A 26136-nucleotide genomic window follows, 5' to 3' on the forward strand; every position below is an offset into this window, starting at 1 on the left:
AGAAGAAGAAGAAGAAGAAGAAGAAGAAGAAGAAGAAGAAGAAGAAGTCATTTCCCTCTTTCATCACTGTTGTTATTGAAACTCTGTAGCAAAATGTTGACAATTGAGAGAACAACACTTGTTGTTCTCCTGGAATGAGTGAGACAGAAGATCTTTCCTATTTAAGGAAGCATCATCCACTGGAGACCACACCCAGAGAGGGCATCTTCATGGCTGACCTTGCTCATGAAAGATCTCAAAGCCAAGAAAGCTGAGGAATACATATACATAAGACACCGAGAGGAAGGAGATAGGAGAGAGGTTAGAATTCACAGGTGGCGGCATCACGAGGAGGCTGAGGCTGGTGAGAAAGGCCTCAAGCAGCAAACGCTGGTTCAGCATCTTTTGGCATACAGTCATGTTTGTTTGTTTTTTTCTTCAGCAAATGGTGTTGGAACAACTGGACAATGTAGGCAAGGTAATCCAGAGATGGCTCTCAACCTTCCCAATGCTGTGACCCTTTAATATAGTTCCTCATGTTGTGGTGACCCCCAGCCATAAAATTGTTTTCATTGACACTTCATAACTGTAATTTTGTTATGAATTGTAATGCAAATATCTATATGCAGAATATCTGATATACAACCCCTGTGAAAGGGCAGTTCAACCTCGCAAAGGGTTGTGGCTCAGAGGTTGAGAACTGCTGATCTAGATAGAGCCCTTATTATATCTTTTCTCACATATTTAAATATAAATATGCAACATTATAAAACTTTTAAAACATAACACAGGAGGTAATCTAGGTGATGTTCGGTTTGGTGACACCTTTTTAGATATGCCAAGAGTATAATCCTTGGCCAAAAAGGTTGATAAATGGCACCCCATTAGAATTTAAAATGTATGCCCTGTATATGACAATGTTGAAGACATAAAATGACAAGTCACAAGTAGGGAGAAAAATATTACAAAACACATATTTACCAAGCATTGGTATCTAGCATTAAAAAAAAACCCTCAAAGCTCAACAATAATGAATTAAAATTTTCAATAATCAAAAGAATAATCAAAAGGTCTAAACATCACTTCACTTTAAGAAGCTAACTAGATAGTAGTTAGGCTTATGGAACAGCGCTCAACAACACACATTTTTAAAAGATCTGCTGATGAAAATGATGAGTCAGTACTGTGCATCTCTGTGAAGGGCTGGAATTCAAAACACTGGCAACAAATGTCCTGAAATGTGTGGAGTATCAGGGGCTCTTATTATCACTGCTAGGAGCACAAAATGACCATTTTGGGAGATGATGTTGACAGACCTTACAAAGCTAAATATAGTCTCTCTGATCCATCCATCAGAGTCCAGATATTTAACAAACAAAGATGAACACTTATATCTACACAAATATTTACAACAGCTTTACTCATAATTGGCCCAAATTGGGAGCAACCAGTATGCTCTTGAACGAGACCACAGATAAATGGACCATGGTTTATCTAGACAATAGAGTATCATTTAGCTCTAGAAAGCCAACAAAGAATATGGAAAAACCTTCAACACACACTACTAAGTGAAGGAAACAAATTTGAAAGCCTATATGTTGTGTGGTTGCAACTGTAGATGCCAAAGTCTGTCTCTGACATTTTACTGGCCTGGCACAAGTCTCTAGGTTGACGTGACATAGACTAATAGTAGAAAAGCAAACAGTTACTCAACATTTTGTTTTTATGTAGAAGACCTCATGAATACATGAAGATCTGAAGATAGATTTACAGCTGAGTGATTATACTCTGAACTAGGTGAATAAGGGTGAACTGTGAAGCTGTGATGTGCTTTGGTTTGGGTAGTTGCTCCAACAGATTAGTGGGTAGGAAGGTAAGGGTTTGTCTAAGAATGCACAAAATTCTTTCTGCCTCACCTTGTCATCCTTGATGATATTCTTTTAATATGAGGAGGAAACATTTCCCGGAAGATTTCACTGGCTGCTTTTAAGAAATAAAATGAGGGCTCAGGGTCCAGGTGATCTTGATGTGCTGTTTCTCATGGGGCTCTGAATGTAAAGGACCAGTGTGCTGAATAAGCATATTGGGAGGTGATGAGTTTGTACCTCCTTTGTCCTGAGATGGCCAAACTTTATAGAGATATTTGGGAAGAAAAGAAGGCAGAATTCTATGTGTTTAAAGAAAGAAAAGAGATGTAATTGTAAAGACATGTGGAATTTTTAGAAGATAAAAGAATTCTGTTTAATACCATAGCGGTGAGGCACGACACCAGCATTTTTTTCAGGGCCATAAAACTTTGAAGACTAATGGGTGGAAACACTATGGACAGTATGCTATGGACAGTCAATGGGTAAAAAAAAATACAGTGATGTAGCAATATTGGGCCATCATTCATGTAACACGAGTTATTAATACTAAGAGACCAAGGGCAGAAGATGTCTGTGAGAAAGAACACGTGTGTTACCTATCAGAGGGGAGGAGTAAACTTTCAGTTTTACTTTTGCAGGTCCAGTATACTAACTTAAGTGCCCGGATGGCCAGAGAAGGCTTTTACTAGCTTGATATTAGGTAATCTCATTTGCCTCCATTTTTAGAAATAACGTGTTTTATCTAGACACTTGGAATCTTTCCAAACCATAGGTAATTGTCACCACTTGCTCTGGCAGTACTCTCTTAAGTACAGGCTGTCACTTCTGACCAGCCTTGGGGCTAACCGTAGAGAGCCAGGTGCAAAACAGAGTTCTTTAAAGTGAAGGTTTGAGTACTAGCTGCTAAAAAGCTTTTTGGTCATCTAAAGAGAAAGAAAATGTCCCGGTTCTGGCAGCTGGGACAGAAAAGTGAATTTCTATAGCCCTCGGTAAAAAGAGTGTGCTTTCAGCATTCTCCACACACATTTGCAGTACAAGCCAGCTTCAAGAAGTTAAACAGTCAGCTGAAAAAAGTCCTGTTCAATCGTGTACAAGATCAGCATCTCCATGCCCTCCCTCCAACTCAAATATATTGAAGGAATGAAAACTCAAAGTAAAAAAATTACTTCAGCAAATAATTTGTTGGTCATTTTACCATTAACAGTTTGTTGTCTGCTTGTATTTTTTGAGACAGGGCCTCACTATGTATCTTTTGCTGGCCTAGAACATGATCTGTAGCTCAGGCAGGCTTTGAGCATGTAGCAATCCTTCTGTTTTTGTCTTTCAGGAACTAGGGATATGTATGTGCTGCTAGAGGTTAGCATTTAAAATGTAACTTACATCTGCTACATAAAACTGCTGTTTGATTTTGCTTCCCCAGAAATGAAACACTATTTTTTTTCATTTCTAATTACATTTATTAATGTATGTATTGGGGGATGGGGCATGCATGGGCCATAGCGTGCTCATAGAAGCCAGAGGACGACTTTTGGGAGGAGATTTTGTTCTTCCACCATGCGGGCCCCTGAAATTGAGCACAGGTTCTCAGGCTTGACACAAGAGCCTTTACCTGCTGAGCCATCCCACCAGTGCCCAAACACTTTCTTTTAAAATATAAATCTATTGCTTTTGTATAAGTGAGTTTATACACGTCCTAGAAACTTGTTTATTTAAGCCAGAGGATCTCAAAATTTTCTATTTTCAAAATAGCTCAGAGAAAGACAGAATGGTTATTAAAAATGTTTTTATAAGTTTGGTGAAATAGATGGCTCTTTTTCTATCTCCTGTTCGGGTAGTCGTGTGCCGTGTTTGATAATTTCCTTTGCAGACACCCAAATCAGATGGCTCATTAGCTATGCCCTGGAGCCGCTGGCACACCATGCTCTTGCTGTGTTGACATGGAGCTTCTGTTGGCTCCAGAGTTAAACAAGGCAGGAAGGGCTAACCCGCATACTCTGGGGCGCTGCGTGGCAACCTGCAATACCATTACCACCAAAGGGGCTGGTTCCCTTTGAAAAGCAGACAGAAATGCTGGCTTCTCCCAGCAGCAAAGAGATTTGAAGGCGTCACACATTTCTTTGGGTCTTGTAGACCGAGATCTACAGCAAGTGAGGACAGGGTAGATACTGCAAGCAGCCAGCTGCGACCACAGTGGGGGAGAAAAGCAGAGAATCTTTGCATATTGTTTCAGATGTTTAAAATACCCTCCCAGAAGAGACCATCACAACAGTAAAACTACAACAAAGAATAAGCCCAAACAAACACCCAGCATAGCAAGTGTATTGATGTGCCGCTCAGCAGGAAGGACAGCAAGAAAGAACAAAGGAACTGGAAACCAAGTTCAGCTCACATGCACATGGCAGGGAGAGAGAGAGAGAGAGAGAGAGCGAGCAGTTGGAAACAAAACCACTTCTAAGCAGTGGAAAGACCTATAGGAAACTTTCCAAATTAGAAAAAAAAAAGTTAGAAAACAGTAAGCTTTGTATGGTTTTGGTTTTATAAAACAAAGAGGGGTTTTGAAGGTAGTGAAAGGGATAAAAACACACCTCCTAAACTCTTTCCTCATGTTTTCCCCAGTATTGATCACCTCTTAGCTGTTTACTGTCCTGATTTAGGTGGGAATGAAAATATTTTCACTGAGAAATATTTGAAAGATTCATAAAAGCACAGCAGGAGCCTTAAAACCTCCTAAAGAAAATGTGAAGTTTATCATATTTCAGAGACCACGAATAAAGATGTATATTATGAAAACGATTCTGAGGATTGTGCAACCCACGACTTGACTGGGTAAAACCGTGGATCTGAAATAGTTTGGGAATCCTCGCCTCAGCTGTCACAGGCAGGATTAGTTGCAGTAGTCTGGGTTTCAGATTCTCATGGGGGAAAGAAAGTGTTCTTTCCTTTAACTGCAAAACCGAGGCTTCCCATGCTTACATGGTCCATAGAGAGTTGACCAGGGGACTCAATAGCTGACATGGCGGTTGAAACTCAAAGCTTATCTCAATGATAACTGGTAATGAGAGTCTTTTTGGTGATTCTTTAAAGTCCTTTGAAATCTCAAAACCAAAATTCAGAAATACAATAAAACAAAAGAGCCTAACACGTTAATAACACTAGTTCGTCCATAGGACTTGCTATGTTACCTTAAGCACAGCAGCTCAGCATTGTGATATACTATGCATCATTTACAAAGAACTGTACAAACACATCAAACTGTTCCTATTAATTGTGGTAACCAGAAAAAACGATTTCTTGCTCTAACGTGGCCAACCTGAAGGCATGCTTGATGGCAGGTTAGGAGCAAAAGTAACTTTCATGGAAGCAAGCGAGAGATCAGCCAGGTGTGGTGGCACATAGTTGTAATCATAGCACTTGAGTGGAAGAGGCAGGAGGATCTAGTTCAAGGTCACCCTTGGCTACATAGTGATTTCAAAGCCAGCCTGGGCTATATCAGAGCCCTTTTCAAAAATCAAAACAACAAACATCACTATTTAAAACAAATGTTTTTGTACTGTGGAAGAGAATGAATGTGAAACCAAGCTTATCCTGTTGAGAACAAGGATTTGTGGCCCCAAAAGAAAAGGGTTGTAGATGGAATATCAATGAGAGCAAGTTAAACCTCAGATTTCCAAATCTGAATTGGAAGTAACGATATTTACCCATGATATAATGCATTCCTTAGATCTCTTCACTGAAAAGGCTTGGAAATGTAGTTACCAATCATTGGTAATAAGGAACTCTAGCTTTTGTACTGTGAGAAATGGAAAACCATTTCTCACTCTAACTAACCTGTATGGTGGCACTTGGGAGGTGGAGCCAGAAGAATCAGTATTTCAAGGTCATCCTTGGCTATATAGTGATTTAAAAGCCACCCTGGGCTTCATGAGACCCCCTTTCCAAAAATCAAAGCAACAAACAAACAAACAAAACAAAACGAAAAAAAAAACCAAACAAACCCAGATATGTAAAAATAATTCAGAAGCCAGATTGAATTGGCCTTCACTTCCCAATGGGTGATTTTTCCTTAAGTAAAAATAAAAGCAGTAATGACCTAAAATGCATCCAGTATGTTTAAATCAATAACTGATAATTGTGTATCATTATAGGTGCTGGGGACCAATGCATTATCGTCTAATTTGGCAAGTAAAGAATGAAGCATTTGTCTCATGTTTTGTTTATAAGCAGCAGATTAAGCTAACCAAACAGCCACCGAGAAGCTAGTCATTATGAGGCCTACAGTTGGTGATAAACAATCTTGTCAGAAAAGAAATCAGGTTACTTGCCCATGACCAGAACACCTTCCTCCTTCTTTCTGATTTCCTGTTGTGACCTTTTAAAGCTTAGTTTCCTCCAGCTGAACTGTATGCAGGATGTAGGATTTCTCTAAAACACAGTAGTTGAAGGTGAAGTGATGTCCCAGAAAAGTAAAACGTGAGTGCATGCCTATTTAAAAGTCTTCTAACGGCTAAATTAAAAATGCAAGAAAACAGATAGGGGAAATGAATTCTTATATATAAAAAAAAAAACAGTTCAATCTCAAATGTCTAAAAATACTACCATTTAAACACACACACACACACACACACACACACAGAAATCAGCAAAACATTTAATATTGTTTTTATCTGGTCTTTGAAATTGGTGTGTGTGCTTTATACTTCAGTTTAGCCACACCAGCTACATGTCTCTACACAACACCACAAATTTACGGAATCCATTCTACATCTCAGCATGTAATCAGGCTGTGCCCTCCAGAATATCAGCTCAGCCCCAAGCAGCCTTATGACCTACTGATGTCATTTTCACAGTAAAAGAAAAATAGAGGAAGTGACTTCTAAGGACTGAATGCTTGTGTTTCACACCTCACCCCCATTCTTCACAGGTTGAGGCCTAATCCCTCAAATGACTGAAATTGGGCCTTTGTTAGTGGTTAGGTCACAGGGCTGATATGGGTGCCTTTATAAGAAAATACCTCGAGACCTTGCTTCGCGTGAGACCTGCCTCTCTCTCTGCCCTCTTGACCCTTCATGGATGCAGCAAGGGAGCGGCTATCTGCAAACTAGGAAACTGGCTCTTACCAGACACCAGGCCTGTCAGTGGGATTGTGCTGCTGCAGGGCTGTTCGTCCAGATAATGTGTTTATGAGATGTTCTTCCCTCCAACAAGCAGTGGTCCTGTTTAGAAGGAAGCCGTGGGGGTTGGGGGACAGCAAAGGACGCTTCTTGGCCTCAGTACACACTGAACGACCATGTTCTGGCTCTTCACAAGAAAGGGAAAAGGGAGGCCACCACACCCAACCTTTCAGCTCTTCTATGTCACTTTCAATGTGTGGTATGGTTGTATGTTAGCATCCTTGAGACTGTTACAGAGACCCTGGTGATACCAAATTCTGCAGATGCTCCGGTGCCTTATATAACATGCACAGTATTTTCTTACAACATATGCACAGCCTATGCATTCTTTAACTCACCTCTACTCACAACAGCCAGGACTATACAAATGCTGGGCCAAACATTATTATGTTGTATGGTTTAGGGAATAACATCAAGAATAAAAATTGCCAAAGTTACATTAAGTGTTTTAAAAATGTTTCCCTTTAAAAATTATGCACGTGTGTGTGTGATGATGGTGATGATTGTGTAAGTGGGCTTCATGTGTGCCATGACATCTGTATGGAAGTCAGGGGACAACTTTTGGGAATCAGTTCTTTCCTTCTTTCATCTTCCACTGTGGGCTTGAAGGATTGGAGCCAGACCACCAGGCTTGTGAAGCAAGCACTTTTACTTGCAGAGCCATCTTGCTAGCCCTTTAAAAATAGTTTCAATTTGAGTTTGGTAGCTTTATACACAAGGAGACAACAAATATGAGGGTTATGCCTATTAATATATGGCTAAAAGTTAGCACTGGAAAGTCCAGATACATACTTCATTGATTTGTGGGGACTGGATAGTGTTCTTTGAAGCTGAACTCAAATTAATGTTACAATACAATCTAGATGAACAACTGCTGGTTTGTGTTAATGAAGCCAAGGATTGTTCTTTGACTATGGAAACAAATACTATACATATCACTGAAAGATTTAATGGACAACACTGTACTAAACTAGAAAAAAACTGAGAGAATTGTCTTTAAAATACAGACTTAGAAAAGGATGAACACTGTTTCTGCTCTTACTCAATATAGCAATTGAAGCCTTCTAGAGAAGAGGAAGACAAAAAGAGGTGTAAAAAATAAAAAAAAGTCAAATTATCTCTATTTGCAGACAATATGATCTTACACTTAGAAAAAAAAAGAGAAAGCTTTTAGAACACATTCAGTAAAGTTGAAGGATACAAAATCAACAACAACAAATGGTAGCTTTTCTAAATGTCAATAGTAAACCTGCAGAGAAAAGAAAACGGGATATCTATCCCATTCACAACAGCTTTAAAAATACCTATGAATAAACCTAAATAAGATGATAGGCGCTCTCTCTCTCTCTCTCTCTCTCTCTCTCACACACACACACACACACAATGTTGTTTTACTGAAGTTATGATACTTGGGTTCATAGTGTTCCACACCCAAGAGCCATAGATCATCTAACAAACCTCCAGTGCCTAGCATGAGAAACCTTTCCTCAAGTTGTTGGTCAGGGTACTCAAAGACACTCCCAAAATAATATAGGCTATTGCTGTTGCCCTTGGTTGCCTCCCAGAATTTGAAGGTTGGATTCTAGTGCTGAAGAGAACACATACTTTGGACACGCCACTTGGAGGAATCCAGCTGGAACTGACCTGGAAGCCATCTCCCCTGAGGACTAGCTCCATGGTATCAGAAGGTACTATGTAAGCTGCTAGGGTAGAAAGCAATCAACAGTTGTACCCAACTGTAAAGTCCATGAATCACAGTAACGGCAAGATGTCCCCTAGGGTACGATAGTGGTACTTAAACCTGGCGGGAGGGGTTAACCATCAGGCATGCGATTGGACTTAAGGGCCGCTCAATAGGAGATAATTTATGTTTGAGACTGTAAACACAGACAACTATCTGTGGCCATTGAGGTCATGGCCCCTCAAGGAAACTCACTACTTCCACTTTCCTAAACCAGTGTAATTTTTAACTGCGTTGCAAATGTTTATCCTTATGCTCACAGATAAATGTAATTCTCACCCCTCATCCAAGAAGCTCCTCTCTCCAGCGAACGACGCTCATTACATTAAGCTATAACTAGCCAAAACTGCAGAAAAGAACTGACTATATGAGATGCTCAACACTAACTGATATATCTACAACACAACCCTGAACCTAGGGGTTAGGTAACATCAAACAAAAGGAGGAAGAAAGATCGTAAGAGCCAAAGAATCATCGTGTCTACCATGAGGTAGTGTCTTCTATACATGGCAAGGAAGCTGAACCCATGAAACCTTTAAGATACAGTCACCCGAGTAAGACCAACACAATGACAACATAAGCCCTGCCTCGAAGATGAAGTGCTATATAGATAATTAATGACTGCTGGGAAAAGCAGAATTACTCTTCTCCCGGGCTGAGTCCCTTCTGCACATGTGCACACACGCATACACATAACAATTAATCGTTATTAATTATTATCACACACACCAATAATAATTAAGAAAGAAGTAATGACTTTGAGGGAGAGCTTGGGATACATGGCAATAGTTCTAGGGGTAAAGAGAGAGTTGGAGATGATGCAAGACCAGGACTCATTCATGTCTGACAGTTTCAAAAATATTCTAAAAATCGGATTAAAAATAAAGTATTTTTAAATTCATTCTCTCCAAAAAAGTAGGAAAATGAAAAATAAATTGAAGAAGACACCAGGCATAAGACAGATAATCCATGCTCCTTGAATGGCAGAATTGACTTTGTGAAAATTACTACATTAGCAAAATCAAAATGCCTGATCTCAAATTATACTACAGAGCCAGAGTGACGAAGAAAGCATAGTATTTAAACAGAAAGAGAGACGTAGACCAATAGGACATCATAGAAAACCCAGAAGTGAACCCACACATCTTATGGTCACTAATATTAGAAATGGCATTGAAAATATACCCTGAAAAAAAATACAGCCTGGTTAACACATGATGTTGGTAAAACTGGATGTCTAACGACAGAAGGATGAAATTATGATTGTATCACTCACCCTACACTCATATTGGTGTGAGTATAAACTGGGCAGCCACTGTGGAGATCAGTATGGGGAGTGGTGGTTCTCAAAAAAGGACAAATAGAACTATCATAGGGCAAACTATACTGCCCCTGGGCATATAGAACCAAAGGAGTCTATATCCTAGGCAGAGATTCTCACACATTCCCGTACATAGATGTTCCACTTACAATCAGGAAATGGAATTGGACTAGATGTCCATCAACAGATGAACGACTAATGAACATGTGATACATACAGAGATTGGAATTATATTCAGGGGTAAAGAAAAGTGAAATTATGAAACTTGAAAAAATGGGTAGACCTGGAAACTATTACATTAAGTAAAATAACTCAGACTCAGAAAGGCAAATACTGCATTAACTTTTCACGCATATGTCCAAGATATTAATTTTTATATGTGTGCTTATGTGGATGTAGCTATAGGTTATATAACTAGGAAGGGGCCATAGAACAGAAAAAGAGATTTTTAAGGAAGGAGGGTTAACAGAACACACCGTATGAAAGTAAAATGGGACTACTGAGGACTGAGAGTACGAGGGTAGGATGGGGTGCAGGCACTCAATGGGAGGAAGGCAGGAGGAAGGATCAACCCAAGCAAAATTTGAAAAACAACAAAACCTATTACTTCCCATGCTAATTTAAAAGCAAACAAATTGGAAGAGGTAACAAAAAGAGAGACATGATCAGCTTAGCAAACAAAAGGGATGTTCTTAGACAGAGACCTCAAATTCTATGGCCAAGGTAGAGTTCTGTCCCTGCAAACCTCAGAGAAGACAGCCTGTGGGGCATTGGTTACCTTTTTCTGTTAGGGTTTCTGATGGTGAAACAGGCCCAGTGGGGACATAGATTGATTCCTCCCCACCTCCACTGCAGTGTTCTCATTTCCTTGTAGACTTGTGTTTGTGCCCTTGTCCCAGTCCACACATCCCTAGTGACTTTCCTGTGAGGTGACTTCCTGTTGGTTGACTGAGCCCAGTGGTTCTACACCTGTTTGCAGAGTGTAACTCTAACTCCCAGTCAAGGGAGAAATGAAATGAATCCTACCTTGCTGAACCTGAACCTTTAACCACCATTTCCATTATTTGTCTTTAAACTGGTCAGTCCATCCTTTCCCTGGTTCGTTTTTTTTTTAAATGTCAACTTCATATTTACATTCGTCCCTGCCTCAAGGCATACCAGAATCTTCCTGGTGCTGAGTTCAGCTAACATAGAGTGACACAAGCTGGGTGAAATTATGCATGGGGTAACAAAGAGGCAGTAGAGGGCTGGAAAGGCCCTGGAGCAAAGTCTTTTTGCTGCCTTCTCTCTAGCAAAGCCTGAATTTAGTACAGACTTTCTTTTTCAAGACAGAGGAAAAGCAGAGACAAACAAGAATGTCTTGGAAAGAAGAACAAAAAATAAAAAACTTAAAACAAACCCAAAAATATTGGACACTTTTTTCTTCCCAAACTAAACTCTTGACTGAAGAAGGATAGGGAGAAGTGAGCCCAAACTGTAGGGAGTCCTGCCTTAAAAACACACTACTCAGGTTAAGGGAAAGGCAGTCCTGGCCAAGCTCCTCCTCTAGACACAGTAGATCTCTATTTAACTCTTCACTGAGTTAGGAGTTGGAAATGGGGATAAAATGAGGACAATAAGAAAAATTTAGAAGATGGTGGCCAGTATTTGGGATTGGGAGGAGAGGGGTGGCCAAGAAGATGGCCAAGTCCGACTGGAAAGAAGGAGCAACTTCCTCAGAAATTCTTCCTGCCCTCCATGGGGGATCGCTGGTTGGTTAGAACAGTATTGCAGATTTCTGGTTTAACCCACCACCTATCTTGTGCTATGCAATAATTCCCTCACATTATTACAAACCTTCAGTAAACTTCTGCTGTAGAGCACGTTCATGGTGTTGGAAGGAGGGGCTACTAAAGCAAAACATACTAAGAAGGGAGACAGCCATGGGTAGGAACCCAGAATAATAGCTTGGTCATATGGATGGAGAAAATACCATCTGGAGAAATAAACAATAATATGACTGGAAAATGAGGATGCTAGTTTCTTAGATTAAAAGTTCAATGATTCGCATCTCTAATACATTTATTAAAACTCTGTCTCAGAAAGCTGGGGTATATTAAAGCACACTGGCATTAAAATATTTGAAACCTGCCACGCCCATGATTATCAACTTTCTGTTCTAGAACTAGGAGCACATTAGTAAAAATTCTAAGGATTGTTGTTGACTTTATCATAGTAGGTGAAGATGTTTTTTTTTGGAGTTATCACCATTGTTCCATAAACAAAGAGCACTTTATTACACGTATACGCAAAATAGAAAGAACATAATGAAATATGTTCCAATATGTGTTTGATTTTATTTAACTTCATCTTAACTATTCTTTAGGCTCTTGCTCATTGCCTCATCTAGTTTGGCAGAAAGTGTTTATAAAACTCTGAATTACTGAGCAGAGCACAACTGTGCCCCTGGCCTCAATATTTCAAGTATTCAAGGAAGGTCAAGCAGGTGAGCTCAACTGCAGACAGACCAGCCTGTGTGGAGTAGAGGAATTTCCACAGTTCTAAGGGGGAAAGGCAGAAGCAGGAAAACAGACAGACAGACAGACAAACCCCGCAGCGCAGGGGTTAGTCCTCCTGAAGGGATACATTCCTGTAATCTCAGCAGTGAGAAAGAGGTGGTAAATTTGAGGCCAGCTTGGTCTTCTTAAGAGGACTCTACTTCAGCAAGCAGGCTTGAGAGAGGGCTCAGCAGTTAAGAGCACAACATATTGCTCTTCCAGAGGACCTCGGTTCACTTCCCACTATACTTACGTTAAGTAGCTCACAATTGCCTATAATTCCAGTTCCTGGGGCGGGGGCGAGAGGTGGAGAAGTGGGGGGGGCAGGGAAGGGAGGGGGGGCAGGCGGGGGGGGGGGGGGGGGTACAGAGGATAGGGTGGGGGTCTGGTACCCTCTTCTGTTCCTCTGTAGGCACCACACAAGCGCGGGGTGCACATACGTAAATGCAGGCACTCACATACTGATACAATAAGAACAAAGTAAACCTTAGAGAAAAGAGAGGCAAAGAAGAAAAATAAACAAAGCGTCTCCTTTGTCTCCCAGCAGAACTGCGAGAAACACCAAAGCCTGTCGTGGTTTTCTTTGCCCGTGCTATTTCATGCAGGACCAAGCTGACAATATACCACAGAGACGCTGGGCTTTTCAAGACTCTCATCCAGTTCCAGGAAACCACAGGGTTAGAAATCTATCTTAGACATCAGCCAGCTGGTGGGCATCCCACAGCTGGCAGGAGAAGTCCCTTGTGGGGGGTATAGAAAATTAAAAAAAAAAAAAAAAAACCCTGCCCCCTCTCATCTCTACACAATGGAATGGCTTTGCACCGGCATCTCTGCTTACTGCCGGGAATTACCTTAGGTTACAGGTCAGGCAGTGCAGGGAGAGAACTCTGCTGCCATGGAGACAATGCCATGGGATTTGGTGCCAGGTGAGAGATGGAGAACCTGGGGTAGTTTCTCAGCGCGCGCAGCAGACAGGCACTGGACAGCAATGGCATTCTTCAGGAATGGAGTTTCTGAATTGCAACCCTGACTGAGTATCAGGTACGGAAAGGTGGAGAGGTGTTCTAACACCTGGTTTTGAAATGCCCCAAGGTGCAGGGCATAGCGAGGGACGCATAGGCGCATTTATACAGGAAGTAGACACAGACCAGGAGGCATACTGGAAAGCCACCACTCTTAAAGCTATCGTGTTTGAAGGAAAATGCGAATTATATGCACTACCTTACATAATCAGATAAGCCAGAGGCACGGTTGCTGAAATGATTCTCTTCACTCCGTCTCACCACAACTCTTGTCAAACAGAACTTTCACGGAAATTTTCACTCTTATTTATAATCAAAGCTTGGACGGATCACCTGAGCATCACAGTTACGTCTTGACTGTTTTTTGTTTGTTTGTTTTTTGTTTTTTCTTTTAAACACAAGCAAACGATGTCGTAACGGTAGCGGAGACCTGTCCACTCTGACACGGTTTCCGTTTCTGAGCACCTCTGCTTTCCCGATGGATGGATGGATAGATAGATAGATAGATAGATAGATAGATAGATAGATAGATAGATAGAAAGAAAGAAAGAAAGAAAGAAAGAAAGAAAGAAAGAAAGAAGGATCCGCAGGAGGTTAGGAACAGGCTTGTCCTCCCCCTCCCTCCTCCGTCCTCCCCAGAACAGAGCCATCCAGACTTCCTGGAAAAAGGCCGAGCCTGAGCCAGGATCCGCAGAGGACGCGGGTCCCAGCGTGTCCGCAAAGCCCGGGAACGGTAGCGACCAGGCCGGGGTGGGCGCGAGGGGAAGCGGCGCGGTGCCCGGAGCGGTGCCGGAGCGGGCGCCCAGGCTGAGGCAGGGCAGAGACTGCCTCGCAGGAGAGGTCGGGAGAGGGTTCCCCCTTCCCCCGAGGTCTCCCGAGGGCAATTCCGAGGGCAGCCGGTGGTACCGAGGGGGCCTGGCCATGTCGTAAGTTGGGGTCAGCGGTCGGAGCGCGCTGCTTACCTGGCCGGGAAGGCTGGTGTGGTTGAAGGCGTAGATGTCCTCGGTGCTGAGGCTCACCACCCCGCCGTAGACGCGGTCGAAATCGGCGCCCCTGGCGGGGTTGTGCGGATCGCGGGGCGGCTCTGCCTGGTGGCCGGGGGCCGCCGCCCGCAGGAGCCAGGGCAGCGCGCAGAGCAGCGCCAGCCGCGGGCGGCCGAGCATGGTGGCAGCCCGGGAAGGGGGCGAGCGAGCGAGCGAGCGCGGGGATGGTCCCTCCAAAGCTGCCCGTTCAGCCGCTCGGCGCTGTGTGGCCGGGGCCCCGCCGAGCCCAAACGCCCGCGGCGTGCCGGAGAGGCGCAGATCGGACACGGAGGTGCCACCTGGGGGTCTCCAAAGGAGGTCACGCGTGTGGGGAAGGGGGGACGGGAGACGTGAGGGCCGGCGAAGGCTGCTCTTCCCCCGGGCTTTTGAGTCTTCCCTTCCTCATCGCTGAGAGAACCCCCACTTACCCAGAGAGAATTTTCTCTGACCTCTTCCCTCTCACCCTCAGGCTACCAACAAACCCCTCAGAGAAGCGGCTGCTGGACTAGAAGAATCTAGGTGACCGGCCATCAGGGAAGAATTCAGGTGCAAGTCAAATGAATGAGCGCTCGAGCTGCGGGCGAGCGAACAGAAAGCGAGAGAGTGCGGCTCTCAGGAGGGTGCCCCAGCCTGTTTTTACGGTCGCTTCCCCGCGAGGACTCTTGCAGGTGTGAAACGTCGCTCACTGGCTAGCGGCCCTGCCTTCACAGAAGCCCTTCCTCAGGCACCTGCCTCATTTCCTTATTACTCCTGCTCTGCAAGGAGGAGGGACTCGCGTCATCCCTCCCTTGCCATATGTTGCATGCATGTAAATATGCACGGTTACAAAATATAGAGATACGGTCCAGAGAACAGTCCCCGGCTCGGCTTGAAGACTGCTTCCGGAACCAATGAGGGTTCAGTGGCCAGATTTAGGAAGATGCCAGTTTCTTTCCTCCGCACCCTTTTTATGCCCTTTAACTTGGCAGTGTTTTTTTTTTTTTCAGATTCCGGAAGAATTTCCAGGATTCTAAATTGCTTTTGTTGTTGTTGTTTATTTTAATTTTAATTTTAATTTTAATTTATCAAGGCAGGGTCTTCTCATATAATCCAGACTGGCCTTGAACTCGGGATCTTTCTCTCTCTCCGTCTTCCAGGTGCCGCCCCACCCTCTAAGCCCCGGGGTTTTGAGAAACACAACACAATAATATGAGCCAGAACTGGGGTGACTTTAAACTGTAGCATTGAAAATATTAATACAATGTCCCCAAAGTTTAATGACATTTAATAAACCTGAAAATTTGGAAGGCCTTTGAGACTCACTGCCGTAGCCAGTTCGATCAGGTTTTGAGATGGAATGTCCGTCCCTATACAGGGCATCACGTGCTTTTGCGGACTAGCATCTCCTTATTAGAAAGATAATCCGTACCCATAGCGACAACCCGCCCTCCTTACACCCACTTGTGCTGGTTTTGCCCTCTGGAGCCACAGGTATAAAGCTAATCCTTCCACATGATGGCTTTGCGGGTATGAAAAGGGGGCTATGACCTTTCATAGGACCCTTCAAGGTTTTATCCATCTGGAATTTGACTTTGATCCACAGAGACCATCCATAAGAATAAAAGCAACTGAAAAGATCTTACAGTCATGATAAGAAATTAGTACTAAAGAAAAGGTATTTATTTGAAAACGATACAAGTCGGTCTGTATAACAGAAAATGGAGTTTGCTGTAAGTGGTGATTAATATTTACTATTGGTTTATCTTCTGGTAATGCTGCTGTTAATCCTAAACAGCTGTATAACCAAATCACCACACAGACACTGGGTTTATTTAGTTAACCTAGAACACAATAGCTACTCTATCCTAAACCTCCAAGTCCTCATAGTTTCCTAGCATTTAGATTTCCTACATTATACTTGCTTTTTGTGATATCTTAGGTCCAATCCATCTCTCCATGTAGTTCCAAGATCTCTCCTCCAGCTCTTTCTTCTAGCGCTCCTCCAAGCTCCCTCTGGCCCCTTCTCCTCCCACTCATTTCCTGCCCTCTAGGTCCTCCCACTCTTTCCTGTCCTTTGGCTCCTCCAAGCTTAACATTGTGTCTAGTTGCTTTATTTGGAAGTTTACACCAAGTTGAGACAGGATGCTTACAATGAGTATCACAATGCAATATCCGGATTGAAACCAGAGATTGGGGGGGGGGGGTAGAAATCAGCATTTGAATGAACAAGGGTAAGGTGTATACATTTTAAAAGAACATTATGCCAACAGGAGTTGGCTTCAAACTAACTCCATCAATCTGCTCTAATTTCTATGCTCCCTCTCATTCTCTGGCTCACTCAGTCTTCACCTGAGTTGTCTCTCTGTAACCTGTCTCTCTATTACAGTCCTGGTAAAAACTGCCTCCTTTCTCTCATTTCTCCTTAAGTAGCTTCCCTTTCTTCTCTTTTCTCGTGAGAGTTGGGTGTATCCTATTCTGTCAAGTCTTTCTCTGATTCATCACTTTTTCTGCCACTCAATTAGACATCACTTTCAAACGTGGATGTTTCCTTGCAAACTAAATTTACCTTCATTGTTTGGAATTAAAGGCCTTACCACCAGGTCTGGACCTAAGCTTTTCTTTTCCAGATACTTGCTCTATACCAGGCTGGCCTTGAGCTCAGAGCTGCCTCTGTTTCCTGGATTAAAGGCATGTCTGTATTGCAGCTGGATCACACAGACCTAGAAGGTTTTGGGGATGTGATGTCTTTCCAGAACAGCCACGTTCTAAATTGAAATTCATCTACATTCCCTCATCTTCACTCTAAAACTTTCTTGCCCCCTTGCCTGCCTTTAAACCTCTGCCCTCATTCTTAGATGAATCACTTGCCATAGCAAGCTTTTGACGACTTCTGTTTTCATTTGGGGGAAAGAAAATATTTATTTCCAGGTTTTGCTGAAGATCCTACAGAAATGTGATTTGCACTGTCCATCACTGAGGGTTCTAGTTGTCTATCAGATATGGTCCCACTGAAGTCCCTTGTTACTGCTTGCAGCTTTCTATGTCTGTACTGGTGTGTGCCAGGTCAGTGGCACTCCTGAACTTGGCTGTGTTGGTCTTTGAGTTGTTTGGCTAATTATGGTACCTAGGTTTTGTTGCTAGCTTCCATTGTGTAGTGCCTTTGCTTGGCTCCTATCAATCATTTTTATCCCCTTTTGCTCTTTGTTGAGCTTCTGTTCTGTGACGTGTTGTCTAAAAGTATTGCCATGGAGCAAAACACAGATGTGCGCTCCACAAGCCCTTCACTTGAGCCACCTTTACAGATCAGTGTGGTTTCCTCTCCACCATATTCATTTGGACAAACCAGAAGAAGTCATTCTTCCATCTGGAATTTGACTTGGATCTACAGGGAACATTCTCTTTGGTGTTCTACCTGTTTGGAATCACAGATTTCTTCACTGAGAAGCAACTAAGCTTTCAGTCAGGGTTTATGAGGCAAAGCATGCATGCATCACTTTTTTTATAAAGGGGCTTTTAGATTTATTTTATGTGTGAGTGTTATGTCTGTATGTATGTATGCATGCATGTATGGACCGCATCTGTGCCTGGTCTCCATAGAAGTCATAAGAAGGCCTCAGATCCCCTGGGACTGGAGCCCCAGATAGTTGGGAGTCACCAAGTGGTTGCTGGGAATGGTACCCAGGTCTCTGCAAGAGCAACAAGTGATGTTAATAGCCGAGGCATATCTCCAGCCCAAACTTTACTTTCGCCCACCTTTGCCAGTTCTTTTAAGATCACCTAAGTCTAATTTTCCTTCTTCTTATATGCACATTCAGTACAATCTTAATCCTTGTGACTACCTTGCTAAATGTATAATTTTATTAAAGATGATTTGGGCCTTCAATGACCACCCTAGGGAATTCTTGCACTTCAACAAAATTGTTTGAGAGGCACCATAGAAAATAGTGGAATATAATCTCTCACACTCAGTGGGGAACATTTTTTGACTGATATATGTATATGTATATGTATATGAATATGTATATGTATGTATGTATCATGTTAGAATCCAGCAGCTGCTCAGGCCACAATGCTTTGCAGTAGCTCTTTCTCTTTCACAGGGGTAAGGGCCTGTGCTTACTTACCAGGCCAACACCTTGAGGAATTAAATGAGGCCGGTTGGAGGGGCCACAGCACAACTGAGGCTGTGACAATTTTATTGAGAGCAAGCAGTCCTTTGTCCCGCCCCGCGGGACTCAGTTATTCGTGGGGACGAAGGGGGTCAATCCTGAAAAAGATGGGGGAGAGAGAGAAAGGACACAAGCAGACGGTTGCCGGTCAAGTGTCTCCTTTAATGAACTTTGGTGTTTCTTTTAAAACGTGGTTTTGGTAGGGCGGGGGAGAGGGGCGAGAAAGGGGAGTAGTGGTGGAAAAATACCAAGGCCCTTGGTGGGAAGTTCCCAAGGCTAAGAAGGTGGGTTAAAGAGTTACAAGGCCCGAAGATAACATCGGTGGTCACATTGGTGGTCACGGATGTGTCCCAAAGCAAACAGTTTTGGGAACAATGGGTTGTAAGAAGCTATGGCCTGCTGGCGCCCAGTGCTTTTCTGGCAGGTCAGGCCCTTAGGAAGGGTCCCAGGGCTATGTTCCCAACAGTCCTTTTACACCTTTATCACAAAGAGGATAAAATGTCAGTTTCCAGGATCAATACAGTTGTAGTTGCCAGGATACGGTGAAGTTTGCAAGTTATACAGGGTACACAAGATTAATGCCTAAGACCAATTGTCCTGTCAGGTTTCCTTGACTCCTAAGGGAACATAGAAAAAACACAAAGCAGCCTGAACATTTCACTGCCCGAGAGAATACATCAGTCTCTCAGGAACTCAGGGCACATTGAGCCCCAGGAGCCATGGGCTCTAACCTAAAAAACCAATAATGAATGCCTCTCAAGGCATGTAGATCAGGCCAACTCCATGGTTCCCTGCACATAGGTACTGACAAGCATCCTATGAGGACACTGCCTGTGAGTCCCCAGCTAACAGACTTCCAGGTGCCAGGATTTCTCACCTGGAAGGTGCATTTACGTCAGAGAAGGATATTGGTCTCCACCACCTTCCCTGCCTCCCTGGGAATCAGAGAGCTTGGCTGCAGGTTTGGGTTGTGACACTTTCCCCAGCCTCAGCTAGATACTAGAAGGGAGCCCCACTTCGGCCACACTGGCCCTGAATTCTTCTCTTCAGAGTCCCCATCACACTGTCTGTCTCTGGTGCTCAGAGCTCCCCACCCCCACCCCCAGTGTGCTGTTGGATATCTGTCTGACTGTGGTATTAAATAAACCTTGTGGCCTCAACGAACAATCTCTGTTTCAGTGTCCTCTAAAATATTTTTAGATAAACAGCTAGTTATCGACTTTACCAAGTTAACACCAAAATAAGAGCTATTCTATCCCTCTTGGTCTCCACTTGACTTGACATCTTGTCTCTCTTTCCCCCTTTATCTTTTGATTGATGTTCTTCCCCTCTTTCCTTTTCTTTTCTCCTCCTTCCCCAGACTTACTGTCTTTCCCCCAAACAACCCTCTTAAAACGCCAAATGCCATGCTTATCTAAGGAGCTGTGGCTTTCCTAAGTCAGGCATGCAGGCAAGTATAAAATTTAGGCCTCGAATCCAAGAGCAATTAAGAGCTGCAATTATAGAGCTCTCCAAGCTCCAACAGGGAAACAAATATGCACAGAAAATCTTGAAATTTTGGGGGCGCATGTGACCCAGGAGTACCTCACTGTGATGGTTTGTGTTCATTGTCAGCTGGCTAGGATCTAAGCTCATGCAGGAGACTGGCCACTAATCTCCCAGTGGCATGCTTGTGGAGAGTTATCTTGATTAAATTAATTGATTGTGAAAAGATAGATCTTTGTGGTGGGCAAGACCATTCTCTGCATGTAGGTTCTGAAATGTGTAAGGGGACAAGTGTGCTGAGCTCTAGAATGCATGCATCTCTGCTTGTTTACTGATTGTGAATGTGGTGTGGCCAGCTCCTTCAAGCACCTGCTGCCTTGACTTCCATGTCATGATGGTCTGTACCCTTGAACTGTAAGCCAGAATAATCCTGTTCTCACTTACAGTGATTTTTGTCAAAATAATTTTATCATAGCAACAGAAAAAGAAACTGAGACACTGACCTTTATCAACGTGTATGTATGTTGCTTAGAACTTCAGATGCTAATCCTGGCTGGCAGAAGCTTATTGGACCGGTGGAGAGAGGAACCTACAGGATTTTTGTTTTCCCAGTCAAGCTGAACTTAGATCAAATAAAATGCACAAAAACTTTTGAAGGAATCCAAGGTGGCAATGCCCAGCGCGAACGGTAACTGAGTAGCAGAAGATTGGAGACTGCAGACCAAGCAAGTGACCTGGCTACTGACTCCAGTGTTTCCATGATGAGGCATCCTGGGAGCTAGGGGCACACAGTTTCAGGCTCCACTGGACAGCTCCCAGATCCAAGAGACACACAGGGTCCTAGGCTCCTGGCACCCAGTGCCTTCTGCCTCCCTGAACATGACCCCTGAGTTCCAGAAACACACGGCTTGGCTCCAGCATGGCTCCAGCATCCGGACACCTCAATTCTGAACATCTATGCCCCAAATACAAGGGGACTTACATTAGTAAAAGAAACATTAAATACACATTGATCCCCACACATTAATAGTGGGAGACCTCAACACTCCACTCTCACCAATGGGCAGATCACTGAGACTGAAACTAAATAGAGAAATAATGAAAATAACAGATGTCAGGTATCAAGTGGACCTAAAATTTATCCTGCCTACAAGATTTGGAGGATAAAGATAGAGCAGAGATTGAAGGAATGTCCAACCAATGCCTGGCCCAACCTGAGACCCACCCCAGGAGAAAGCCAGCCCCTGACACTCTGCTATGCAGGCAGACAGGAGCTTAACATAGTTTTCCTCTGAGGGGCTCCACCCAGCAGCAGATCGAAATAGATGTTGAGACTCACAGCCAAACATTGGGTGAAGTTTTCTTGGGGAAAAGTGGGGGATGGATAGAAGGACCTGGAGTTGACAAGAGCTCCACAAAAAGATCAACAGAGCCAAGTTACCAAGGCCCATAAACGCTTGAGCAGACTGAAGCATCTAACCAAGGACCATGCAAAGAATGGACCTAGGCCTCTTACACAGATATAGCCAATGGGCAGTTCCAGCCTCATGTGGGTGTCCTAGTAAGGGGAGCAGGGGCTGTCTCTGACATGGACTCTGTTGCCAGTTTTCTGATCACTTCTCCCTGCCTTGCCAGGCCGTAGGGGGAAAGGGTACACTTAGTCCTGATGCAGCTTGATGTGCTGGAGTGGGTTGGTAGGGGGGCTCCTTTTTCTGAGGAGTAGGGGAGCAGGGAGGGAGGAGAGGGAGAGAGGGTGAATCTTGGAGGAGAAGAGGGAGGGGTTTACAATTGGAATGTAAAGAAAAAAATAATTTTTAAAAATATGCAGAAATCAAAAGTAATTTAAAGTTCAAAGCAAAGACATGCTGTACATATTTTCACTAAGACTTATTTGAATTTGACCCTGAAGATATGGCTTAGTGGTTGAGAGTACTTGTTGCTCTAGAAGAGCATCCTGGTTCCATTCCCAGCTCCTACATGGTGGCTCACAACCATCCATAACTCCAGTTGCAAGGGATCTGATGCTCTCTTCTGACCTTTGTTGGCATCAGGCATACACATTGTAGAAATGCATACATGAAATCAAGACCACATGCATCAAAATAAATAAATTGGGACTGGAGAGATGCCTCAGCAGTTGAGAGCACTCACTGGCTGTTCTTCAGAGGACCAGGGTTCGATTTCCAACACTCACATGGCAGTCTACAATGTCTATAACTCCAGTTCAAGATCTGACACCCTCTTCTAGCCTCTTCAGGTACCAGCTATTTACTTGGTACACAGATGTACACTCAGGCAAAACACATATACGTAAATTAGTAAATAAAACAAAAAATCTAAAAAAAATAAAGAATTACTCGGGCCATTATTCATCAGCATAAACAAAGAATCAACCCAACAATGTAGATATAGCTAAAATAACTTTATTATTGGGATGGATATATTATAAAATACATTCTGACGGCTCATCTATTTCTATATTAAACATTTCCACATTTGGCTTTTTCCTTATATTAGATAGAGCACAAAGGTGATAACCTTTCAAATAACCACAAAATTTCACTATATCTCAGGTTGAACACTGTACTCTTCACTGAAAAGTATCCTTAATGTCTCTCTAATCTCACACCTATAAATTTTACACAGTAATGTTTTACAAATGGAATTATAGCATTGCACACACACCAGGGACTATTTTGTGAGGTTTCAGAGCATTCTTTCCATAACTGAGTTTCTTCTGTACTCCGTGCACATTTGCTTTCTGTATACATGCGCACGCACACAAACACACACACACACACACACAAACGCATGCATGCACACATCCACTAAATTTTATTATTTTATGCATGTAGGTGTTTTGCCTGCATGTGCATTTGTGCATAACATATGTGCTTGGTGCTCATGGATGCCAAAGAGAGCATCAGATTCCCAGGAACAGGAATTACAGACAGTTCTGAGCCACTGTGTGGTGCTGGAAATCAAACCCAGATCCCCTGGAAGAACAGCCAGTACTCTTAACTCTGGACCAGCCTCTTTCCCTCCGTATTTGATGCATATACCAGACAAAAAATCTTGGCATTCTGTTTGATTCTCTATAAGCTAATAATTACATTGATATAGAAAAACTTGGAGCATATGGGAAACCAGACCAATCTGAGACTTTCTCCAAGGCCCTGATAAAAGGACAAAGGGAACTTTATTTCTGTGTCCTTATCCAGGAATGGACTTGGCAAAGCCAGTCTAGGGCTGGAGCCAGTGCCTCACAGGAGTCAAGGTGTGAGTTTCTGAGGACCCAAATCTTCCCCCTGGGCTGTGGTTATCAGTCCTTAGACAGTTGTCTCTGGGGTATCCTGTGTTCTCTTTACCAGCACTGTCTGGTTTAGCTCTCTGCTAGTGTTGGCCATACCCTAAGATGCTGTACTTCTTAATAAACTTGATTGGTATAAGTCGTCAGCTTATGCAAGACTCCTTGGTTCCAGATACTGCTTTTGTCTCATTTATTTCTTATTCCCAGTTCTTCCACTGGACACCTCAATGTTTGGGACCCTTATCCATGCGGGTTTGGGTCAGGAACAGAATACATGAAAGTTCAGATAGAGCCTATCAAACTGTTATCCAAGCTTCCTCAATATCTTTTGAAACTAAAATCAACGTAAGTCCCAGACTTACTGTTGGGTGCTTTATATACAATGATGTGATGTGACTTTTTGCCTTGGGGTTATGTAAAGAGATGCCTCTTCACCACAGACCGAGAGGACATCAAGAGACAAAGACAGGATTCAGTTCACATCTGGCTTGCTGAACCAAAAAGTTTGGTGGGCTTACACAGAAGAGCCTGGGTGACTCAAAGGCAGCTCTTACCACCAGGAAGTCTTTCAGGTAGCTGACAGGAAGCTACATTGCTATAGAATCCCTGCAGCATAGACAAAGCATGAAAAATTGTACCATCAAAAAGACACCTGGGTGAGGATAAGCAGCTGCACTATATTCTAGGCAAGTGTTTGTCTCCTATAGACTTGAAGAATGGAGGAACCCTGTGAGTAGCCTTTGAAAGCTTCCAATAGAAGGGCAATCTCATGTCTTTGCTTTATAGAGAACCCTTATTCAGATTTCTCAGTAGCTCCCATTGAATATCCTTATATCATTTGCTGATGAATTATACCTCAAAGTTGAAACTGGAGATTGAAGAGCTATTTAAATGCCATCACTACATGAGCTTTTGTTAAAATATATTTCTTGCGAATGAGGCAAAATCAGCTCAAATTGTAGAATTTTTAAAGCTTCTTTTTCCTTCTACCTATTATATAAGTACTAAACTAAAACCTACTATTTTAGCTCAGTTATCAGATTATCCCAACTAGTAACTCCCTAACATCAGTCTTACCATCTGTGGGATGTCTATTACCAAACCTTCAGGGTAAAAGCCAGTGGATTATTCCAATTCTATCAAATGTGATCTTTGGGACCTTTAGCCAAGGTCAGTTACATTTATACATGGCCAATAACAAACACACGAGTTTGCCTCTTGCCTATTTACATTCTCCTAAGAAAAGAACCACTTATTAAAATCTGGTATCAGAACTCAAGTAACTCTGAATTTGAATTCAATAGCATTTAATAGTTGATAGACCAAATATTTGCCACCTGTGAAGGACTGGTAGAAAAAAAAAACTGTCAGACTTTTTGCTGTTGTGACATAGCTGAGATAAACAATTAAAATTTAGAAAAGATTTACTTGGCTTATTTTTAAGAGGTTGCAGTCCAAACCAGGCTAGCTCTGCCTGTAATGAGAAAGACTGTAGTGGCAGGCGTATCTCTATGGCAAGCAGGAAGCACAGAGAGATAAAGGGACAAGGTAAGTGGTATATCTTTCCCATCCATGGTGCTAGTGATGTATTTTCTCCAATTGGGTCCAATCTCTCAATAATGTCTCATGTTCTAATACAATCAAGGGATTAGCCCATTAAATATGTCAGAGTACTCAGGATTCTGTCATGTCTTCAGTCCAAGATGGAGACTACAACTACAATATACAAACTATTGGGGGGGGACACCTCATATCCAAAGCACAATATTTTACCTCTGTCCTCTGCCTCATAGTACAAAATTCATATATGCCATCCCTAAGAGTCCCCGTTACCTTAACATTTCCAACATTGTTCAAAAGTTCAAGTCCAAGGTATCTTAGAAGTGAACCCCTAAAAAATCAGAAAGAAAATTAGATGCTTCCATTATATGATGGCACAGAATAACCATTACTAATCCAAATGCAGGCATGGAAAGGAGAGGTAGGAAGAATCAAGATTCAACCCCAGCAGGTAGAAGCAGGTCTGTTCTCTGTAGCATGTAATAGAGTGACAGTCTTAAATGCTTCTTATAGCGACTCTTGCTCATCTTATAATCATTATAAGAACACAACAGGAAGGTTAAATCTTGTAATATAGTCGACTACAGACAAGACTAGAGAATCCTCTAGTGGTGAAAATGTCTGTGTCTAGTCTTCCCTAAATTGGCAAAGCTCTTCCAAGCAAGAGAATAAAACAAAAGGTGCAGCTAATATAATGAATGTTCAAATGGATAACAGCTAGACCATAGATAGAATAGATCATCAGATAGATGGATAGATAGATAGATAGATAGATAGATAGATAGATAGATAGATAGATAGAATTGGATCAGCAATTTCTGCAGCATCCTGCTTTTAATGGTCAGGATTTGGCCACAACTGATAGTTTTCCTATGGTTTTTCCTTCCTTAATTAACCAGAGATTCCTACAAGTTATATTCGAGTTTCTATCTATCTATCTATCTATCTATCTATCTATCTATCTATCTATCT

At 42.6% G+C, this 26136-nt stretch overlaps 1 protein-coding gene across 1 annotated transcript in view; it reads right to left on the reverse strand.

Annotated features, from left to right (window-relative positions):
- Sidt1 (SID1 transmembrane family member 1) overlaps nt 1–15608 on the reverse strand; it is an 83696-nt gene extending 68088 nt beyond the window's left edge. Inside the window, exon 1 of the mRNA XM_055624869.1 lies at nt 14602–15608. Within this exon, the coding sequence (XP_055480844.1) occupies nt 14602–14802 (201 nt within the window). The 5' untranslated portion in view covers nt 14803–15608. The remainder of the gene's footprint in view (nt 1–14601) is intronic.
- Nucleotides 15609–26136: the final 10528 nt, after the last annotated feature.

The sequence above is a fragment of the Psammomys obesus genome, unplaced genomic scaffold (genome assembly GCF_907164565.1).
Source record: "Psammomys obesus unplaced genomic scaffold, mPsaObe1.curated_primary_1811, whole genome shotgun sequence".
NCBI lineage: Eukaryota > Metazoa > Chordata > Mammalia > Rodentia > Muridae > Psammomys > Psammomys obesus.